Source organism: Sinocyclocheilus rhinocerous, unplaced genomic scaffold, assembly GCF_001515625.1.
Source record: "Sinocyclocheilus rhinocerous isolate Xijiao unplaced genomic scaffold, SAMN03320098_v1.1 scaffold1394, whole genome shotgun sequence".
NCBI classification, from domain to species: Eukaryota; Metazoa; Chordata; class Actinopteri; order Cypriniformes; family Cyprinidae; genus Sinocyclocheilus; species Sinocyclocheilus rhinocerous.
The window spans coordinates 34,715-54,990 of record NW_015627241.1 but is presented as its reverse complement, the minus strand read 5'-3'; the positions used below and the strand labels follow the sequence as shown (position 1 = coordinate 54,990).

The following is a 20,276-nucleotide window of genomic DNA, read 5'->3' as shown; positions in this document are numbered from 1 at the left end:
GTCTGGTATGTTACACACCCTGAGAGATGTGTGCAAACACTATCAAAGGACCCTGCAGCAGGACAGCAATCTGTTTGAGATTATCAGGCTTCTGTTTAAACCCAGAGCACAGGACATAATACACCAAAAACACACCCTCCTTATACATGTCCTGAGGTGGAATTAAAAGCAATGATAATATAATCCTCATTTTGAGTTTAATTAAAATGATACTGAGCTCCTGTGAGACTTCTTTTTTTATCATTATTTCCTCATTATGTAGAAGTCATTCAGTCATGCTGTAGCCTACTTTGGGATGTTCGGTGCAGTATAGAAGGGATTTTTGAGGTATTTGACTGTTGGAGCTTATTATTATAAATCTACTTTGAAGGAATTTCCATGTAATCCTCAGTGACTCGCTCTTACATGACAACAGAGACTTCAGAGGTGTATGCAGATATAATAACAGATTTTACAATATAATCGGCAACCATACTGTATATTATATACTAGATAGATAGATAGATAGATGTATACAGTTGTAAATAAAACAGATTATTGGAGTACGTTTGACAAGAAATTGCTATTTAAAAATTATATATATATATATGTGTGTATATGCATGCAGTTCCTTTGTAATTATCTGTAAAATAGCAATTTCTTAGTTAAAATTAGTTTCAAAGTAAATCCATCTTAGACATGGAAAAGTTGCTATCAGCAAGAATAGGAATGTGTTCATGGCAAACTGTACACTCAGTGACTCGCTCTTACATGACAACAGAGACTTCAGAGGTGTATGCAGATATAATAACAGATTTTACAATATAATCGGCAACCATACTGTATATTATATACTAGATAGATAGATAGATAGATGTATACAGTTGTAAATAAAACAGATTATTGGAGTACGTTTGACAAGAAATTGCTATTTTAAAATTATATATATATGTGTGTATATGCATGCAGTTCCTTTGTAATTATCTGTAAAATAGCAATTTCTTAGTTAAAATTAGTTTCAAAGTAAATCCATCTTAGACATGGAAAAGTTGCTATCAGCAAGAATAGGAATGTGTTCATGGCAAACTGTACACTGACTCCTGTCAGACATTAAGATCTGCAGACTAATCAAACTATTACAGTCATTCTCCATAATCACTGGTCAACCTGACAACTTACTGGTTGAATGTTAAATCTGAAGCGTGTGTAAATGGGGAAACGTGCTCTGGTAAGAGCTTTGCTTTCATTGCATTCATGCTGTGTTGGGATTGTGGCCTGCTGTTGGTTTAGTGCTTTAAAGAGCCTCTCGGTTGTCAAACTCAATGCGCCGTGTTAGTTTTTGGCCTCGTGTTCTCTGTCAGAGCTGTGTGAGGATTCCCTCAGGCAGAGAGAGAGTTAAAAAGAGGCTATTTAGCCACAGCCTTTCCATGTGAATTCCGTTCGTGGACATTTTTTTTCTGAACATCAGTTGGGGCTCTGAATGTAAGCCGTGAGCTGCTGTGGAGAGAGAAACAGAAGCGCTGCGCTCCTTCAGCTCATCAGCTCTGCTCTGGCAAACAGAAGATCCTCACATGATAGTGCTTCTACAGAGCGACGGCCTGATCTCTCCACGAACTCGCTTCTTCACTCGGTGAACTCTGAAACAGCATCTCATGCTGCTGTGAAGACTTTCCTGTAGTGCTCAGGACATCCTCAAACAGGTAAATGCTGATTTTTCTGATTTATACACTGGTTGTTGTGTTTTTGCATATAGTAATATTCTTCCAGTTTTATGTAACTGTAACAACCATTCTTTAATTACATAAGGATCATGAATGTACAGATCATTAATGTACATTAAAATGCTAACAAAAAAGTAAGATTCATCTTTTATTCATATAACCCTATATATGTTACCTTTCTTATAAAAGGTCAAAAAGAAAGCAATATGCACACACACTCACATATGAGTTTTGAAGTGTAATCTTGGTTTTAAAATTAGTAAATTTTAAAGATGAACATGCACTTTTTTTTTTGCATAATTGTACAATATGAATCTCAACTGACTATTACACTTCATTATTACACTCATCTGATATTACACTTCAAACCACATAGCTTACTTGTCTCATTTGTGATTTTCATAATTGTTGGTTATTTTCATTATAGTCTCATTATTATCAGTAATTATATATATATATATACAGAGTTAAGAATTACAATAATGTGCAGCATTTTGTTCAAATAGAGACATATTTGTGAATACAAATGTTATAGTTTGTATTAAAGTATCATGATTTGTGCATGTAGCGATTAAAATGTGCATTTGTGTATCAGGCGACGCACGTGCATTCATTCACGTCTCTTCTGAGTTGATGCTATTTGATTCATTGAATTTTGAGACTTTCGTTCCGCCCTTTTAGCCTTGACCAATCCACACACAGCTCGTCAAAATGCTGCACATTAATGTAATTCTTAACTCTGCAGACACCGGTTGAAAAGCATTTGTTTCAGTGTAGTGAACTTTTCAACAAGATTGACTCGAACTAGACGTCAATTAATGCACGCGTGTCACCTGATCCACTTATGCACGGATTCCTTTTTGCATGAGCAATTTATGATATATTAATGCAGAACAGAACATTTTTATTCACAAACATGTCTGTATTTGTACAAATCGCTGCACAATCATTTAATCCCGAATTCCACAGACTCAAATTGAAAGGCATTTGTTTGTGGTTAGTAAGATACATGTATAAAATGTATGCAGTACATGGATAATTGTGCGTGCATCTATTAATCATTTTGAGTCTAATATCATCCCATACTTTAGTGGGTTTTTTTTTTTTTTCGTTTCTCCAGTCCAGGGTTTTGCTGCAGTTCAGGTTGGAGAGTCTCCAGGGAGTGCATTCTCTTGATTCGTACAGTCTGAATGCCTGAAGTCCTGATAGAGGTCATGGCAACCGAGCCACATCTTTGACACTTAGTATTCAGCTCCACTGTGTGTTTGTGCTCTGTTTCTCTACAGCAAACCCCTCCACATTTACACCATAGAAATAAACACCTCTTCCTTCTCATTTGATCATTGTGAATTGAGGAAAATCAGGATCAATCTACTTTTGATTTAACCAGAGGCTTCGCTGATGAATCTAGACCTGAGATATGGGCTATTTTTCATAATCACCTTTTATCATCTGTTTAGAATCAGAACTAGTGATTCGTGAATGAATCACTATCAATCTAATCGGTCAAACGGGTTTGCAAAAAGGTTCGTGATTCAGTTTGATTCGTTCGGACGTTCACTCAGGCAATGAATCGTTTGCCGATCTTTCTCACACTATAACGGGATACTTTATAAGACACTAAACAAAAACGGCGATGGATGAGTTGATATTTACCTGCAATTACGGATGAACGATATTATCTGAACGTTATCGGAATCAGCCGATAAAGGATTAAAATGTAAATATCGCATTGGCCGATTATGCCGATAAGACTAATAACTCCCATGTGTTTAGGATGTGTTAGCGATAGATCACGTCAGCAGTGTGCTCATTCTTGAAGCCATCTTTTGCCTGAATGCTGATTAGATTCACTGTTTTGGATCACTGCATTCAACCCCAGAATGCAAGTTCAGAACGACGCGTCCAATGTGCGATAGAGTCAACAATAGCGTGTGTGGCAGCAGCAGCCTCCCCCGGGTCTGTAGGCCTACTTGTAATAAAATGAAAAGTAAAATACACAAATAACATTAAGATACTTGTGTTTCTATATAAACAAAGCATCACAAGTCTATGGCATGCATGAATAAAAATCACAAACATGACACTAGCAAATTAAATAATTTAACATATACAGATTTATTCATTAATAAGTAATTTTTTTTTTTAAACGGATTATGAAAACTTAAATACAAGGTGCTCTAGAAGATTTGTCGATTTTTTACTGCTCTTTTGCATTAGAACATCTATTAATGTTAAATCCACATTTAAAATGTTAAGGTTTCATCTGCATCTGTCAAAAAAAAAAAACAGATTGATTTTATTAATTACCATCCATAAAAAAAAGTGTCTCACACGGCTCCGGGGGGGTGAACAAAGGCCTTCTGTCACATGCGCAACGCTGACCTCATACGCCATCTGGCATTAAACAGCTTGAAAGATCAAAGACAATTTTTAATATAACTCCGACTGGATTCGTCTGAAAGAAGAAAGTCATATACACCTAGGATGCCTCGGGGGTGAGTAAAACGCAGCCTAATTTTCATTTTTGGGTGAACTAACCCTTTAACTGTGACTTTAAAATATATCACTGGTTGTTATTGTGCAGGTGTGATGGCGAGGATATCCGGCTCTACTCGCATTTGCACGCTGGTCTTGACTTTGTGCTTCCTGGTCTTTGAGATTGTAGTCGGTCAAATCTGCAGATCCCTCCTCATCGCGGTGGACAGCTTCCATACGCTCTACATTTTCATAAATCTGGCTCTATCAGCATTAAAGCATCATCCCAATTCTCCCTGCTCACCTGATCCCTCCACGACCGCTGCTCCATCCCGTCCAAACGTCTCTGCTTCAGGAGGTCCGAGTCCTCCGTGTGCTGAGGACTACAGAAGGATGCGTCTCAAACCCTTCGGCATCCTGATCTCAGCTCTGCTCATGGCATCTCAGTGTGTCTCCATTAGTCTGGAGATTCTCACGCATGTTGTGCAGCCAGAACCCATTCTACACCCACTCCTGTCTATTGTTGTTGGAGGAGCCAGTCTGATATTTAATATGCTCGTTTTGGCCTGGAAAAGAAGCAGCAGAGGGATTGATGAAGCTGCTGATGGGATCAGAAAGAGTCTGACGCGAAATGACCCTCATTCTACATCAGAAAGCAAAGGTGTGTCAGAATAGAACCATCTATTATGTGTGGAATACTCATTTCTGATTGGTCAGTCGTGCCATTCATTTTGAAGATAATATACATATCGTTTAACAATATTTCATGTGAGTGCAACAGTCAGGTACCTGAAATAAAATCTCCATTCATTTTCTTCATAGGGGAATAGATTTTGAACAATAACTTACACACCATTAAAGACAGACCTACTGTGAGCTCCGAGGTTGTTAATCGACGGTATATGCTTTTGCTGAAGCCATCTGTTTGCACAACCAAACTGGGAAGGTTGCACAAGATGCCAACCTTTCCTGCTAAATGTCTTCACCTTGACCCTAAACTGACTCAAAATCTGAAAATGAAAACATTATTGGAAGAAGTGATCAGTTTGGTTGTGCAGTGATGAGAATGTGACTATAATGAATATTTTCATCGCTCACGAGTTATTCTCTTTGAACTGACATTGAGCTGCTTTTGTAATCCCAATGACAGTTTTGCATTCCTTTAGTGATACAGAAGAGTAAGTACAGTGCAATCAGTTCCACATTCTGTGGCCTAATGTCCTTGGTGTTTATTCCTCTGTATTTTATTATGATCAGTAAGGTTAAGGATCTGCTGCAGAACGGCTGTGAGGATCTTGATGATTATTGTGTTGTAGGAAGTGCTCTGCAGGATGACGCACTGATGTTCTGCAACCCTGAAGCATCTCGGGTTCTGGATCCAGATCAAGGCTCTCAGCACAGCTCTTCTGAGTTACCAGAGCCCAGCATCACTGAAGCAGTCCAGTCCAGTCACAGTCAAAAGTCTAATTCCAGAATCAGTGAAAGTTCACAGGAAATCATTCCGGAAAAACCACATCAACCCACCGGTGAGAGCATGTTCATTTAAGAAGATACAGTAAAAGCAGAGATAGTGAAATATTAGTACAATATAAAATAACAATTTTCTGTTGTAATATCTGTTAAAATGTATGTAAAAAGCTGTATTTTCAGCATCATTACTCCAGTCTTCAGTGTCACATGATCTTCAGAAATCATTCTAATATGCTGCTTTGCTGCTCAACAAACATTTCTGATTATTATCAATGCTGAAAACAGTTGTGCTGCTTCATATTTTTGTGAAAACCGTGATAAAAAATTTTTTCTGGATTCTTTGATGACTAGAAAATTCCAAAGATCAGCATTTATTTGATATAGAAATCTTTTGTAACATTATTAATGTCGTTACTGTCGCTTTTGATCAATTTAGTGCATAATTGCTGAATAAAAATGAATTTCTTAAGTATTTTTGGTTGTTGAAATCTTTCTTGTCCCAAACTTTTGAAATATGAAGCAGCACAACTGTTTTCAACATTAATAATAATAACATTTATTTAGCAGAAAATCAGCATATTAGAATGATTTCTGAAGATCATGTGTGACTGAAGACTGGAGTAATGATGCTGGAAATTCAGTTTTGATCACAGAAATAAATAACATTTTAAAATAAATTCATATAGGAAACAGTTATTTTAAATTGTAATAATATTTCACAATACTACTATTTTTTATTTAAAAAAATTACAGCCTTGTTGAGCATAATAAACTTCTTTCAAACGCATTAAAAATAATTATTACAAACTTTTGACCGGTAGAGTGGGGAAACCGCCCCCCGGACAGTTAATTATTATTTTTTTTCTGTGAAACAAAAGTTAAATGTGTCCAGAATAGTTATCATAGTTTTAGTGACAATGACATAAATTATAAACCGAGTATGAAAAATGTCCAGAGTTTTCATGTTATTAGATTTTTAACAAAAATTTAATTTGTACCAGTCTGACAAAGCAATTTGCTTCAGCAAAATACAGGCAGTTTTAGCTTAAAATTAAAAAGAATATAATCAATAATTATGAATTTAGTTTTACCCCACAGCCTAGGTTTGAAAAAAAAAAAAAAGTAATTCTAAAAATATAATGCTAATTTTCTTAAATAACACATACTGCATCTACAGGCCTTACTGTTCTCATATCATATATAACTGTGATGTTCCACAAAACAGCAAGCTTTAAAACACTTTTTTCTTTCTGCTGAATATTAGATCACTTCCTGTGAAATCAGTTCTCTCTCGGGTTCATCAGCAGTGTGAGCTTCACGATGAATACTTCTACATCACTCTTGTCAACACAGTCCATAGTTACAACAAAACTGTATCTTGACTTTATCTAGTGGTTATTTTGGGAAAAACAGTAGGGTGGAACTGGAAACGTTTTCCCCCACTCTACCCTATACAGAAATATTCCGCAATTTCGACATGCCACACTATGTATAATTGGTTTCTTTTTAACCCGACAGTTTCCCAGTGTATTCCTGAAGGCTCCAGGCGCAGACGACAGCAGCTCGGCTACATCGGTGTGATCCAGCAGCACCTTCTGGGTTCAGTCCTGGTTTTGACTAACGGTCTGGTTCTCCTGCTGTCTGCAGCGCACTGCCATCGGCCTCACTCCGACTGTCACCTCCTGGTGTATCTGGACGCAGGTTTTTCCGCAGTCTGTGTGCTGGTTTTGTTATGCACAGCCCTGCCGAAGCTGCGGCGCTACGGGCTGCTGGTGCTGCAGGCGACGCCGCTGCATCTCTCCGTGGCTCAGGTGCGGCTGAGGCTCACTGAAGTACCGGGCGTGCTGTCGGTGCACGAGCTGCACGTGTGGCAGCTGTCGGACGCGCTGATGGTGGCGTCGCTGCACGTTCACTGTCCGGACGGGCTGAACGCAGCGCAGTGCGCAGATCTGATGGGGAGGACAAAAGCAGTGCTGGCCGCTTTCGGCATCAACCACTGCACCGTGCAGCCGGAGTTCATCAGGAGCGACGCAGCAGCCGGTGGCGGATCGGGACGGTCGCTCTGCAGCTTGCGCTGTGGCCAGGAGTGTGTGGAGAAGCTCTGTTGCTCCCCTCAGGTGGACAAGACCAGCTGTCCCAAGACAGAGAGTCCTGCTTGTGTGCAACCCTGCTCTCCAGCGCCGCACAGTGTTGATGAGCATAGAGATGTGGTTATTGAGAACACGTACCTGTGACTGAAGCTTGTTGGTGTGTTTGTGAACTGACAGCACTGTAAGTACTGTACATGACGGAGACTCCAGCAATAAATGCATTTATATATGCAAAAAAATCGAGGGGTGAACACTGATTTATTCAGAGCTGAAGCACTGAGAGGAGGACATGGTCAGATATTAACCTGCTCCACACATTTAAAGATCTCTAACTGATCAACAGGATCAAAACTTTGCTGTCAAACCTGTGGCACACAATCTGCTCCATGCCTTCATGTCGTCTGATTGATAGTTTAGACTTGTTTTAACAAGTAAAGGCATTTTAGTCTAATTGTACAAATGTGCACCTTTGTTGCTGTCAAAGCTTAGGTTTACTTGATTATCCAGAAAGTTTTTAGAAAAAAAAAATAAAAAATATGAGTCTCAAATAAGATCATCAGGCTTTTGAGGAACGTTTATGAGTTCATCTCTCAATAATCATTGTACTGCATTGCATTGCATTATGTTTTGAGAGTGACGACTGATATTAATGTGGTTTTATGTAAGCCAAGTAGTCTGTTATACAGTTATGAAGATCTCATCGAGTTACATTACAAGCATCAGAATTCCATCTAATTTAGTCCATATAAATATCTGCACCTGCATATTTTTGTGCAGTTTTGGGCATCTGAATATAACTGAGACGTTTGTTCTTCCTCGTCCTTGATGAGCTTCATATTCTTACTGTATCACATGAGCCATAAAAGTCTGATGCATCGAATATGATAAAAAAGGCATTTTTTTGTTTATTATTTTTAAGTTGTTTTACAAACTGATCAATTTCAAGTTTTTGTGAATATTACTGTACATTTTAGGCTTTGCGGAATTCAAATGAAGGGACAAAATGTTCCTGATGTGAATTTGTTATTCTATATTAATATTGATTTTATAATACATGCTTAAATATATTCTATTTCATCAAGTTTTGCATGTGTTTGTATTTTGGATAAATGGATGGCATGTGTTATATATATATATATATATATAAGAAATACTTTCATGAACATAAAACCTGCCTTTAAAATTAATTCCATTAGGAAAGAATGGAAAAATTGCATCATTTACACTGTTGTGAAGTTTGAAACACTGAGCAGACTAAATGTAATAAACCTCAGAGGCCTTCTGATACTAATAAATTGCATTTGAAATACTTGGGTGCATTAATTTCTTCACCAAGTAGCCCTACTTTAGCTATGAAAACCCAATATTACCTCTATGAAGATAGTGGATAGATAGTGGAAGTGATAGTACTGAACAGAACAGTGATAAGGTTTGCTGTTAAATTTTGTTGTACCTTTCCAAATAAAGGTGATCAAAATGTATGTTTTTACGTAAACATACCTCTAAGGCGCATTAATGTTGCATGACAAAAATAGGCACTCGGTCTGCTATTAAAATAATTTTGGATTACGTTTGTTATTTTTTTGTACATCTGTTGTTATACGTGGATGTTTTTAAATTCATGAACTAGGCACTGACTTTTGCCCCTCTAGGAAATGCATAAAAGCACGTGTTATATGCAGTGTTGGGGAAAGTTACTTTTAAAAGTAATGCATTACAATATTGCGTTACTCCATAAAAAAGTAACTAATTACGTTACTTAGTTACTTTTTATGGAAAGTAATGCGTTGCGTTACATTACTTTTGCGTTACTTTTTAAATCTGGACAGGGCTTGCTTGTTTGTTTTTAAAATAAAAAAAGTTATATTTTTGGCAAATAACTACAGTAACATCTGATTTCTCTCAACATGGGGACAGGAGAGCTGTCAAACAATAAATTGGAAAAAAAAGTAACTTGCGTTACTTATTTGAAAAACTAACTCAGATATTCTCTTGTAAATTAAAAAGTAATGCGTTACTTTACTAGTTACTTGAAAAAAAGTAATCTGATTACGTAACTCGCGTTACTTGTAATGCGTTACCCGCAACACACGCTCACGGTAACCTGAGGAAGACGAGAGCGTGATTTTGTTAGGCTTTTATAAGGTTAGTTTACGGGCTTTTATTTTGAAAGTCAGCGCGTCTCCACTTCCGCACGAGATATTTTGTTACAACATCCGCTCTTCCGCTGTTTCCTCACTACGGCTAGTAAAATTAAACAGCGTAATTATGGAGTTAATAGTAATACCTACTTACAAATCCGATGAACTATGAACGTGTGGCCTTAAACGCGAAAATCATGGCGAGGATTGGCGACATCATTCATCTTAACGTTGGGGGCAAAAGGTTTTGTGTTAAATATGCAAACATGCCACACTTCATTAACATTCTCTGCTTTAGGAACTTTACTGTAGTCTTCAGAACAAGTAGTCTGCAGTAGTGTTTTAGTATTGCTTTTTATTTATGCCACTTACTGTAAGTAGTAGCAGACAGTAATAAACATCTGCTTATGAATGCATTCGTAACTCTGTCAAATAACCGTGACCCCTAAAATAAAAATAAAAAATATTATTATTATTATTTTTTTTTTTGGCTAAAAGTGTTTTTCTTTTTATGTTTGAATGAATAACCTCAGGTTCAGCACCTCCAGACAGACTCTGACATGGGTTCCTGACTCGTTTTTCTCAAGGTTTGTGTGTTTTAGATCAGATTAAGTTAAACCAGACCAAATCCTGGCTTGGTTTATGTGCACTGCTGTTCAAAAGTTTGGTTTTTATTTTTAAAAGACGTTTCTTCTGCTCATCAAGGCTGCATTTATTTGATCAGAAATACAGAAAAAAAAAACTGAAATATTATTGCCATTCAAAATAACTTTTCTATTTTAAAATACTTTAAAATGTGATTTATTGCTGTGATCAAAGCTGAATTTTCAGCATCGTTACTCCACATGATCCTTCAGAAATTATTATAATATGCTGATTTATTATCGATGTTAGAAACCGTTTTTGCTGCTTTGTTTTGTTTTGTTTTTTGGAACCTGTGATACATTTTTTAAAGATTCTTTGATGAATACAAAGTTTTAAAAGAACAGCATTTACTTTAAATAGAAATCTTTTTTAACAATATGCACTACCGTTCAAAAGTTTGGGGTCAGCAGATTTTCTTTTTCTTTTTATATTTGAAAGAAATTAATGCTTTTATTCAGCAAAGATGTGTTAAATTTATAAAAAGCGACAGTAAAGACTTGTATTGTTAGAAAAGATTTCTATTTTGAATAAATGCTGTTCTTTTTAACTTTTTATTCATCAAAGAATTCCGAAAAAGGTATCAAAGGTTCCAAAAAAAAAATAAATGAAGCAGCACAACTGCTTCCAACATTGATAATAATCAGAAATGTTTCTTGAGCAGCAAAGCAGCATATTAGAATGATTTCTGAAGATCATGTGACACTGAAGACTGAAGTAATGATGCTGAAAATACAGCTTTGATCACAGAAATAAATTACAGTTTACTATATATTCACATAGAAAACAGCTATTTTAAATTGTAATAATATTTCACAATATTACTGTTTTTTTCTGTATTTCTGATCAAATAAATGCAGCCTTAATGAGCATAAGAAACTTCTTTAAAAAGTATTAAAAATCTTTACTGATCCCAAACTTTTGAACGGCAGTGTATATTGACCATTTAAGTGCTTATAACATAAATTAGGTTTTATTATAATAACTGACCATACTGATATATGGATTGCTTGTTTGTTTTTGGCATATGTCTTATTACCACAGAATTATTGATTTAATAATATGCCAGCTTTTTTTTTTTTTATACTTCTAGTTTATTAAGTGGACGGATATCAACACTTAAAGATGAGACTGGAGCGGTGAGGTTTATTCAATTATACATGCTACAAATAATAATACATAGATCTATCTTTACAGAGATGCTACTATGCGAGTGTGTTTTGATGTGATATTTGTCATTTTTAGATCTTCATTGACCGAGATCCATCTCTGTTTGCTCCTATCCTCAACTTTCTGCGCACTAAAGAGCTTCACCCCAGGTATGTCTATATTTTTGTGAGATAGATCATTTAACGCTGAAGTTTAAATGTCAAATTTAGGTATTAGATGGCATAACTCTGTTTTTCTGGCAGGTCCATAGATGTTCACTTGTTAATGCACGAGGCAGAGTTCTATGGGATCACGCCGCTGGGTGAGATCAGGCTGTGCTGGGATTATTCTGATGGTTTATATTAAATTGCATGTTGATTAAATGGGTGTTTACACAGCAGTGCCTCATCTAATCAGGTCTTTGTCTCTGCAGTGCAAAAGCTGCAGCTGTGTGATGAGTTGGATCGCTCCTCCTGCGGGAACGTGTTGTTCAACGGCTACCTGCCTCCAGCAGGTACAAGCCCTGAGCACAGAGACAGCGTTTACACCATGTGAAGTGACCGCAGCTTTCTGAGAGACTCGCTGTGTGTGTTACAGTGTATCCGGTGAAGCACAGAAACAGGCACAGTGTGGCAGGACCCCAGTTCATGGGGGGCCGTGCGGGGCCCGCGGAAAGGGCCCCTGTGAGGAGGAGTAACACAATGCCGCCTAACCTGAGCAAAGCTGCCATGGAGGAGAAAGTGACAGGTCTGCCTTTCTCCTCAATTCCTTTCAGTATTCCATTCTACTCCAATTTGCTTTTCCCTACTCGAGTGTGTTTCACTCTACTCTGATTTACTCTACTATTTTTTATATATATCCTTTCTACTCTGACATATTCCATTCTACTGTTATATTTCATTCTACTCTGGCATTACTTTGGTATATTCTATTCTATTTTGTTCTTTTCTGTTATAATGTGCTCTTATTTACTCTGATTTATTCTGTTCTGTTTTCTGTTTTCTGTCTGTTCTATTATTTTCTATTGTACTTGGTTCTAGTTATTTCTACTCTGATTTATTTTATTCTTTTTAATTCAATTACTAATTTCTTCTCTGCTTACTTCTGTTCTGTTTTACTCAGTTCCTATTCATTTCTACTCTGATTTTATTCTGTTCTATTTTACTCCGTTCTACTGTGGTGTATTCTATTCTGCTCTATTTTGGCCTGATAATTTCTACTGTTTATTCTGTTTTACTCTACTCAGTTCTGCTCTTCTAGTCTGATTTGTTCCATTCTATTCAGTTTTGTTCTACTCTACTCAGATCAAATTCCATTATAGTCAGTTCTACAAATTTCTACTCTGGTTGATTTTATTCTGTTTATTCTACTAGTTTATGCCATTCTGTTTTATTTTACTCACTTCTACTCTAGGTTATTCGGTCCTATTTTACTCTAATTAATTATTTCTACTTTAGTTTATTCCATTTTACTTAAATAATTGTTGTATTCCATTTTATTTTACTCTGTTGCACTCTACTCGGTTCTGTTATATTTTACTCAGTTTTACTAATTTACTATCTGTTTTATTAGATTTGATTAAGTTCTGCTCTACTCAGTTCCATTTTGTTTTACTCGGTTCAACTAATTTAAGCTCTGCTTTAATCTGTTCTATTCTATTTTAGCCTGATTAATTTTACGATTTTACTCTGCTGTACTTGACTAATTTCTACTCGGATTTGTTTGATTCTATTCGGCTCTATTTTATTCCATTCTATTTTACTAAATTCTACTCATTTCTACTGTTTATTTTGTTCTGTTCTATTTTACTCAATCCTACTCATTTTCTAGTCTAGTTTATTCTTTTCTATTTTATTTTATGCCATTCTACTCTGGTTTATTCTATTCTATTCTATTCTCTCTTTTTTGCTTCCTGCAAAACAGTTCTCTTGGGTGCATCTTTAGTTCATTCTTCCTGTTTGCAGAGTAATTTTCAACAATTTCTTGAATCGTGTGATCTGTGTTGTTTAGGTCCGATCTCTGATCCAGGCATGGTCAGAATCATATGCGGTCATCATAACTGGATTGCCGTGGCTTATGCCCAGTTTGTGGTCTGTTACAGGTAGGGTTCCTCTTTAAATGACACTTATAGTAATGATTCGGATGTATGTGTGGGATTTTTTTTTTTAAATGGGGCGTCTCTTTCTTGTGCTCAGGGTTAAAGAGTCGACTGGATGGCAGCAGGTGTTCACCAGCCCTCGGCTGGACTGGGTGATTGACAGAGTGGCTCTTAATGCCAAAGTCATGGGCGGTTCTCTAGGGGACAACGATAAGATGGTTGCCGTTGCATCGGGCACAGAAATCATACTGTGGGCAATCTGTCCCGATGGAAAGGGCAATGAAATTGGTAAGCTCTCATTTCATCTAATGCTTTTGAATCTTTCACAAATGTTTGGAAACCAGAGTTCTTGTTTGTTCTGATCGGCAGGTGTGTTCAGTTTGAATGTGCCGGTGGAGGCTTTGTTCTTCGTAGGAAATCAGCTCATCGCCACCAGCCACACGGGTAAAGTGGGAGTGTGGAACGCAGTCACTAAACACTGGCAGGTAATGAGAGCTGAGTGATGCATGACTGTTAGATCATTTCTGCATTTCTAATGTGTCTCATTACTCTCTAAATGCAGAACCAGGATGTGGTTCCCATCAACAGTTATGACACAGCCGGATCGTTCCTCATTTTGGGATGTAATAATGGATCTATTTACTACATAGGTAAAGCAACAATCAGACCTGAATAATCTAATGCTTCTCATGTTTTGATTTTGCTTTATAAAGTTGCAAATAAAAAAGTATCTTATTTTTTAAAACATTTAATTCACTTTATTAAGGCATTGCGACAGGGTTATAGAATTATAAACCATTTTTTTGTTGTTGAATTTCCAACTGAAATGACAATAAGCTGTTGTAAAATATTTTTGGGGATACATTAAAAAATACCACCCACCTCTACTGATTGTTCAGGTGGTTCATCAAGCTGATCACTGACATATCATGCATGTCTGCGTCTTTCAGATGTCCAGAAGTTTCCACTGCGGATGAAGGATAACGATCTGTTGGTGACTGAGCTGTATCGAGATCCCAGTGAAGATGCTATTACTGCTCTAAGTGTCTACCTGACGCCCAAAACAAGTAACGGCAGCCTCTGATTTCATCTCACACTCCAGTCACACACACCCAGACCAGCGTCATACCACATATAGCCACATAGAGCTTATTACGGAAATCATATGCTTTAAAAGAATATACTTAAGTGCAAACGGAATGTAATGTTTTTAAAGGAAACAAATGTGTGTTCTGCCAAATGTAGTGACAAGCATTTATGGTAAACTAAAGTATACTTTAGTGTCATTTCTATCAAACCTTGTGTTTGTTCAGGTGACAGTGGGAACTGGATCGAGATCGCGTATGGCACTAGTTCAGGCACGGTGCGTGTCATAGTGCAGCATCCAGAGACGGTGGGATCCGGTCCACAGCTCTTCCAGACCTTCTCCGTTCACCGCAGCCCTGTTACTAAGATCATGCTGTCTGAGAAACATCTCATCTCTGGTAAAGAGTTTTCATCTCATACGCATTGCTCATTTATGTGCAGAATATAGTGGGGATAAAAAGTCTGAGATTAATAGTAAAAATATTTTTTTATTTCCATTTCCATATATCCATTTATCCTTTTTTTTTTTATAAATCTAAACAATATATTAATATAAATTTGAAAACAGAAACTTGAATGTGATAAATTTGTAAACATTTATTGCGTCTAATCAGTGACCTACAAATATTTCTTCATAAACATATTTTGTTTTTTTTTCTAAAAAAAATAAATAAAAAATCAGTATAATGCATTAATATTGAATTAATAAACAAAAGCAGAAACCTACAAATTGCAAAAACATTTTACATTTAATTTTTATTACATTTAATCGGTGACCTAGATATATTTTTTCTTCATACAATTTTTTTTTTAATTCTTTCCAAAAAAAAAAAAAAAATCAGTATAATTCATTAATATTTAATTAATAAACAAAAACAGAAACCTTCAACTTGCAAAAAAACATTTTACATTTAGTTTTTATTACATTTAATCAGTGACTTAGATATATTTCTTCTTCATACATTTTTTTTTTACATTAAAAAAATTTAAATAAAATAAAATGAATTCTTATTACATTTAATCAGTGGCTTAAAACATTTCTTCTTCATACACACTAATGCTCTTTCATGTGCAGAATGTAGTGGGGATCAATAGTCTGAAAGGTTTATAATTTCTTTCTGTATAATTTATTAATATTGAATTGGAAAAACAAAAACAAAAACAGACTTTTTTTTAACATTTAATTTTTTATTACATTTAAACAGTGACCTTGAAATAGTTCTTTTCATTTAACTTCTGTTTTTTTTTTTTTTTTTTCAAAATGCTTTTTTATTTCTTTACATAAATGAAAAGAGTTTTGGAGTAAATCGATCAAAAATCCTTCGTGCAGTCTGTGCAGACAACTATCACGTTCGTACCTGGACAGTGACACGTTTCCGAGGCATGATCTCCACTCAGCCTGGCTCCACCCCCCTCACTTCCTTTAAGATCCTCTCATTGGACGATATTGATGGCCATGGAGGCTGTGCTGCTGGCACTGAAATAGGTGAGATGTAGTCAGCAGCCTCAAAGATGGTTCAGAATGACAGTATGAAGCCTCATTGCTTTAGAATAAAATCACATTTGTGACCCTGGACCACAAAACGAGTCATAATTCTCGAAATTGAGATTTATACATCATCTGAAAGCTGAATAAATAAGCTTTCCATTGATGTATGGTTTGTTAGGATAGGACAATATTTGGTTGAGATACAACTATTTGAAAATCTGGAATCTGAGGGTGCAAAAAAAAATCTAAATATTGAGAAAATCGCCTTTAAAGTTGTCCAAATGAAGTTCTTAGCAATGCATATTACTAATCAAAAATTAAGTTTTGATATATTTACGGTAGGAAATTTACAAAATATGTTCATGGAACATGATCTTTACTTAATATCCTAATGATTTTTGGCATAAAAGAAAAATCAATAATTTTGACCCATACAATGTATTGTTGGCTATTGCTACAAATATACCCCAGCGACTTAAGACTGCTTTTGTGCTGCAGGGTCACATTTATATTTATTTGACTGGTTTTTGGGCTAGAATATGTTGACTAATGGTTGTGTGCACAGGTCCATATGGGGAGCGCGACGAGCAGCAGGTGTTTATCCAGCGTGTGGTTCCCGACACGGATAAACTCTACGTAAGGCTCTCCTCCAATGGGAAGAGGTCAGTTTAAAATACAAACAAGACAAACCAGCCTATTTTAACAGTAGAGCAGCTGACTAAAATTAAATTAACTGGTGTTAACTGATGCATGCTGATCACCACAAATATAGGTGCTGCGCTCTGAGAGAGTGCTAAACTTGGTCTGTGTCTCATCTGAAGGTTGTGTGAGGTGCGTTCGGTGGACGGGACGTCCATCACAGCGTTTGTGGTGCATGAGTGTGAGGGCTCCAGCCGCATTGGGTCCAGGCCCCGCCGGTACCTCTTCAGTGGACACAGCAACGGCAGCATCCAGATGTGGGACCTCACGACGGCGATGGAGATCGCAGGGAAAGTGGATATCAAAGGTGAGGGTGGAAGAATAAATGAATGTGAAATGCATTATAAGGAAAGAGAGGACAGGCAAAAACATTGTTTTCTCTGGCACCGGGTCAGTTTTTGTGTATTTGTGTGTTAAAGCTCTCGGAGGTCCCACTGAAGAGGAGTTACTGGAGCTTTTGGACCAGTGTGATCTGGCACTGACCCGAACACCAGACATGAGTCCTGCCGCGTCTCTCACACACTCCTCACGCAACTCCATGTGCAGGTACACACCTCCAGTCCTACACCCTCAAACTACATGCTGATTAGTCCCTAAATTATAGGGGAATAAAAATCACAGATATAGGAAAGATCTTGCAATAGTGTAGCCTCGAGATTTTAACATTGTACACATTAATACTAGCATTGTACAGCATCTGAAACATGCTGCAATTTATATTCCAAATAATTTTTTCTAATGCAGTTTCTTTTCCTCTGATTTCTTGGCTTTCAAATAGCTTGAAAAAGCGCCGTGCGCATTTTATTTTCACTTTCAAATTAGCGGCAATTCGGCGTTGATTCAATTCAAGCAACAACAACGTCAAACTCATAGAACTTTTATTAACAAAACTAATAAAAATACACTATATATGCCTTATAAAATAACAAATGACTTAGGCTACACAAAGTTTAAATAGGTATATAAAACTGAAAATCAGCAAACACTGTTAAACCAAATAAATAAGAAACATAGAACGTTTATTAGTAAAATGAATAAGAAAGCTTGGAGGCTCGGCATATACACCTTGATGTAAAATAAAATAAATAAAATACACAAAGTTTATATAAAGTAATCAGCAAACACTGTGGAACCAAATAAATAAGAAACGAATGTTTAAAAAAAACATCCCGTCAATAGGCTTTTCAGAATCTAAAATATTGCCAAACAGGAGCCTTTGCATTTTTTTCTAAACAATCTTCTGGCATCGTCTTGTCTTTCTCACCTCACTCGTGTCAGTCAGCTCGACTCACTCTCCTCACGTGATAAACTGAACTAGACTAAATGATTTTTGTTACTATAAAAAAATCTAAACGACGGTGGGGGGGGGCAGTAGGCAAATGACGTAACCGGTGTTGCGGCTTAACCGAAAACACCGTCTATCGCAGCAAGCCTAATGCAGTTAACATCAAGCACCCACATCATTTTAGTTCTAGTTTTACTAACTTGACATTGCAGTCTATTCGTCATTAAACTAAAATGCTGTCAATCAAAAATAAAAGGTTTCACGGCTCAATATAAAATGTATGTTGTACAGTAGGGCTGTGAAGGGTGTTGTTTTATGTTTATATTGAAGTACATATTTACAAAAGAAATAATGAATGGCGCTATAATTTTATAGTTATGTTTGTTCATTCTCATTCTTTACTCTGTTAAATTTTACGGATATTTGTGGAGTGACAATTAAAACACCTAAATTAAAATAAATGTTTATAAATGTTTGGTTTTATTTCACATCATTTCTGAACGTAATAATTAAAAGCGACTTACCTGAGGGTTTTTTCTCTCAAGAATACAACTTTTACCCAATGCAACTTATATTTAGTTTTTATGGAAATATAAAACAGTATATTGTAATTCCACCTGAATCAGACCGACCTAGAAAAGTGGTAGTCACTAGTAAAACCGTTTACAAATAACTTTGCATAACATTCTTGTACTGAATTATACATTTAAGTAGCCTACTGAGAAATATTCATTAACAGCCTGTACTTACTATAGGGTTAGGGTTTGTTGCATGTAGTTATGCATAATTTACTGTTATTACTAGAGTAGATACATGTAATGTGTAACCAGGATGCTATCAAATAAAGGGTTACCCTTCTTTTCTCTCCATGTCCTGTAGATGGCAGTATTGCTTATTTATTTTGCCTCTCTCCCCACAGTCTTCAGTCTCATTTCAGTGAAAGCGGTCGAGCTGCTGGTGGTTTTCGAGGTCTGGTTTCTCTGACCGGTAGTCTGCCCCGTCAGGCCCCGCTGGTTCCCCTCAGCAAACCCCACCTTGGCCTCAGCCAGTCCTCTCTCGGCAGCAGCAGCGGGCCTCTGGAGCGAGAGAAGGACCGGGACGGCCTCGGCTCCATCCACAGAGGCAGCTTTGTGGAGCGCTGTCAGGAGAGAGCCAAGAGCTCGGACACGGCCGGCCTGGACGCGGGGAGACGGAGTTTAGCTGTGTGCAGTGAGCTCGAAGCGAGGCTCGGTCTCAGAATGCAGTCGTCATTCTCTGCCCTGCCAGCGGCGTGTTTGTCCACACCTTCATCATCATCATCATCAGCAGCAGCATCCATGAGAAGACCAGCTTCGGCAGCACCGAGTCCTGCTCCTTCACCGCTCAGTCCAGCCAGATCTCCAAGATCTAACGTCTCGTCTCCAAGACGACCTCTGACCTCTCCGACCAGTGAGAGCCCATCCAATGAGAATGTACCTGGGCAGGAAAGCCCCGCCTCTTCATCTTCGACCAGCCCTAAACCTCACATGAATGAAACCAGCTTCTGAGAGGAAATTCTGGATTTTTAGTTATTCATTTTTGAGCATAAGATTGTATATATATTGAATGTGATTTTATTTATATATATATATATATATATAATATTATTCACAAAAACTGAATTATTCAAAATTCTGAATTATGATAAAATGTTATAACATTTACAAAATATATTTATTTTAGAGCAGTATTCTCAGTATCACAGGGTGCCTTATAATACAGAATGTGGAGTTATTATGAGAATATGGTATTTCGCATGTAGGCGAGAAAAAAAAAAGTCACATTCCATGATATTTAAAAAAAACAACATGGGTGACATTGAAGAACAAATAACTTTTCATTTGTACATTTTTATTCTGCTGACACTTTTTAGTCATTAAAGTGAAGGCAGATTGGTTTAATCGTAATATACAAAAGAATGGACTGGCTTT

The 20,276-nt window shown here is 36.8% G+C and overlaps 2 protein-coding genes across 2 annotated transcripts; both read left to right on the top strand.

Annotated features, from left to right (window-relative positions):
* The first annotated feature begins 4,242 nt into the window (after positions 1-4,242).
* Positions 4,243-8,743, top strand: LOC107724181 (zinc/cadmium resistance protein). Its single transcript, XM_016532992.1, has 3 exons — positions 4,243-4,839; positions 5,495-5,704; positions 7,167-8,743. The coding sequence occupies exons 1-3, from the start codon at positions 4,293-4,295 to the stop codon at positions 7,880-7,882; spliced, it is 1,473 nt and encodes a 490-aa protein (XP_016388478.1). The 5' UTR covers positions 4,243-4,292; the 3' UTR covers positions 7,883-8,743.
* A 1,237-nt stretch (positions 8,744-9,980) lies between these two features.
* Positions 9,981-19,857, top strand: LOC107724139 (SH3KBP1-binding protein 1-like). Its single transcript, XM_016532944.1, has 18 exons — positions 9,981-10,123; positions 10,413-10,466; positions 11,615-11,660; positions 11,767-11,840; positions 11,934-11,992; positions 12,104-12,184; positions 12,268-12,417; positions 13,681-13,771; positions 13,866-14,056; positions 14,138-14,253; positions 14,331-14,418; positions 14,719-14,835; positions 15,082-15,252; positions 16,185-16,340; positions 16,909-17,005; positions 17,165-17,349; positions 17,462-17,588; positions 19,247-19,857. Exons 1-18 carry the CDS (start codon positions 10,041-10,043, stop codon positions 19,851-19,853), a joined length of 2,493 nt encoding a protein of 830 aa, XP_016388430.1. The 5' UTR covers positions 9,981-10,040; the 3' UTR covers positions 19,854-19,857.
* The last annotated feature ends 419 nt before the right edge of the window (positions 19,858-20,276 follow it).

Bases quoted from the DNA above. Each gene is read 5' to 3' on its own strand.
- LOC107724181 (XM_016532992.1), top strand. From the start codon at position 4,293: ATGGCGAGGATATCCGGCTCTACTCGCATTTGCACGCTGGTCTTGACT. The intron at 4,840-5,494 runs GTGTGTCAGAAT...ATTGTGTTGTAG, and splicing joins TTCTACATCAGAAAGCAAAG to GAAGTGCTCTGCAGGATGAC. The intron at 5,705-7,166 runs GTGAGAGCATGT...TTAACCCGACAG, and splicing joins AAAACCACATCAACCCACCG to TTTCCCAGTGTATTCCTGAA.
- LOC107724139 (XM_016532944.1), top strand. From the start codon at position 10,041: ATGAACTATGAACGTGTGGCCTTAAACGCGAAAATCATGGCGAGGATT. The intron at 13,772-13,865 runs GTAGGGTTCCTC...TCTTGTGCTCAG, and splicing joins CAGTTTGTGGTCTGTTACAG to GGTTAAAGAGTCGACTGGAT. The intron at 14,419-14,718 runs GTAAAGCAACAA...TGCGTCTTTCAG, and splicing joins TGGATCTATTTACTACATAG to ATGTCCAGAAGTTTCCACTG.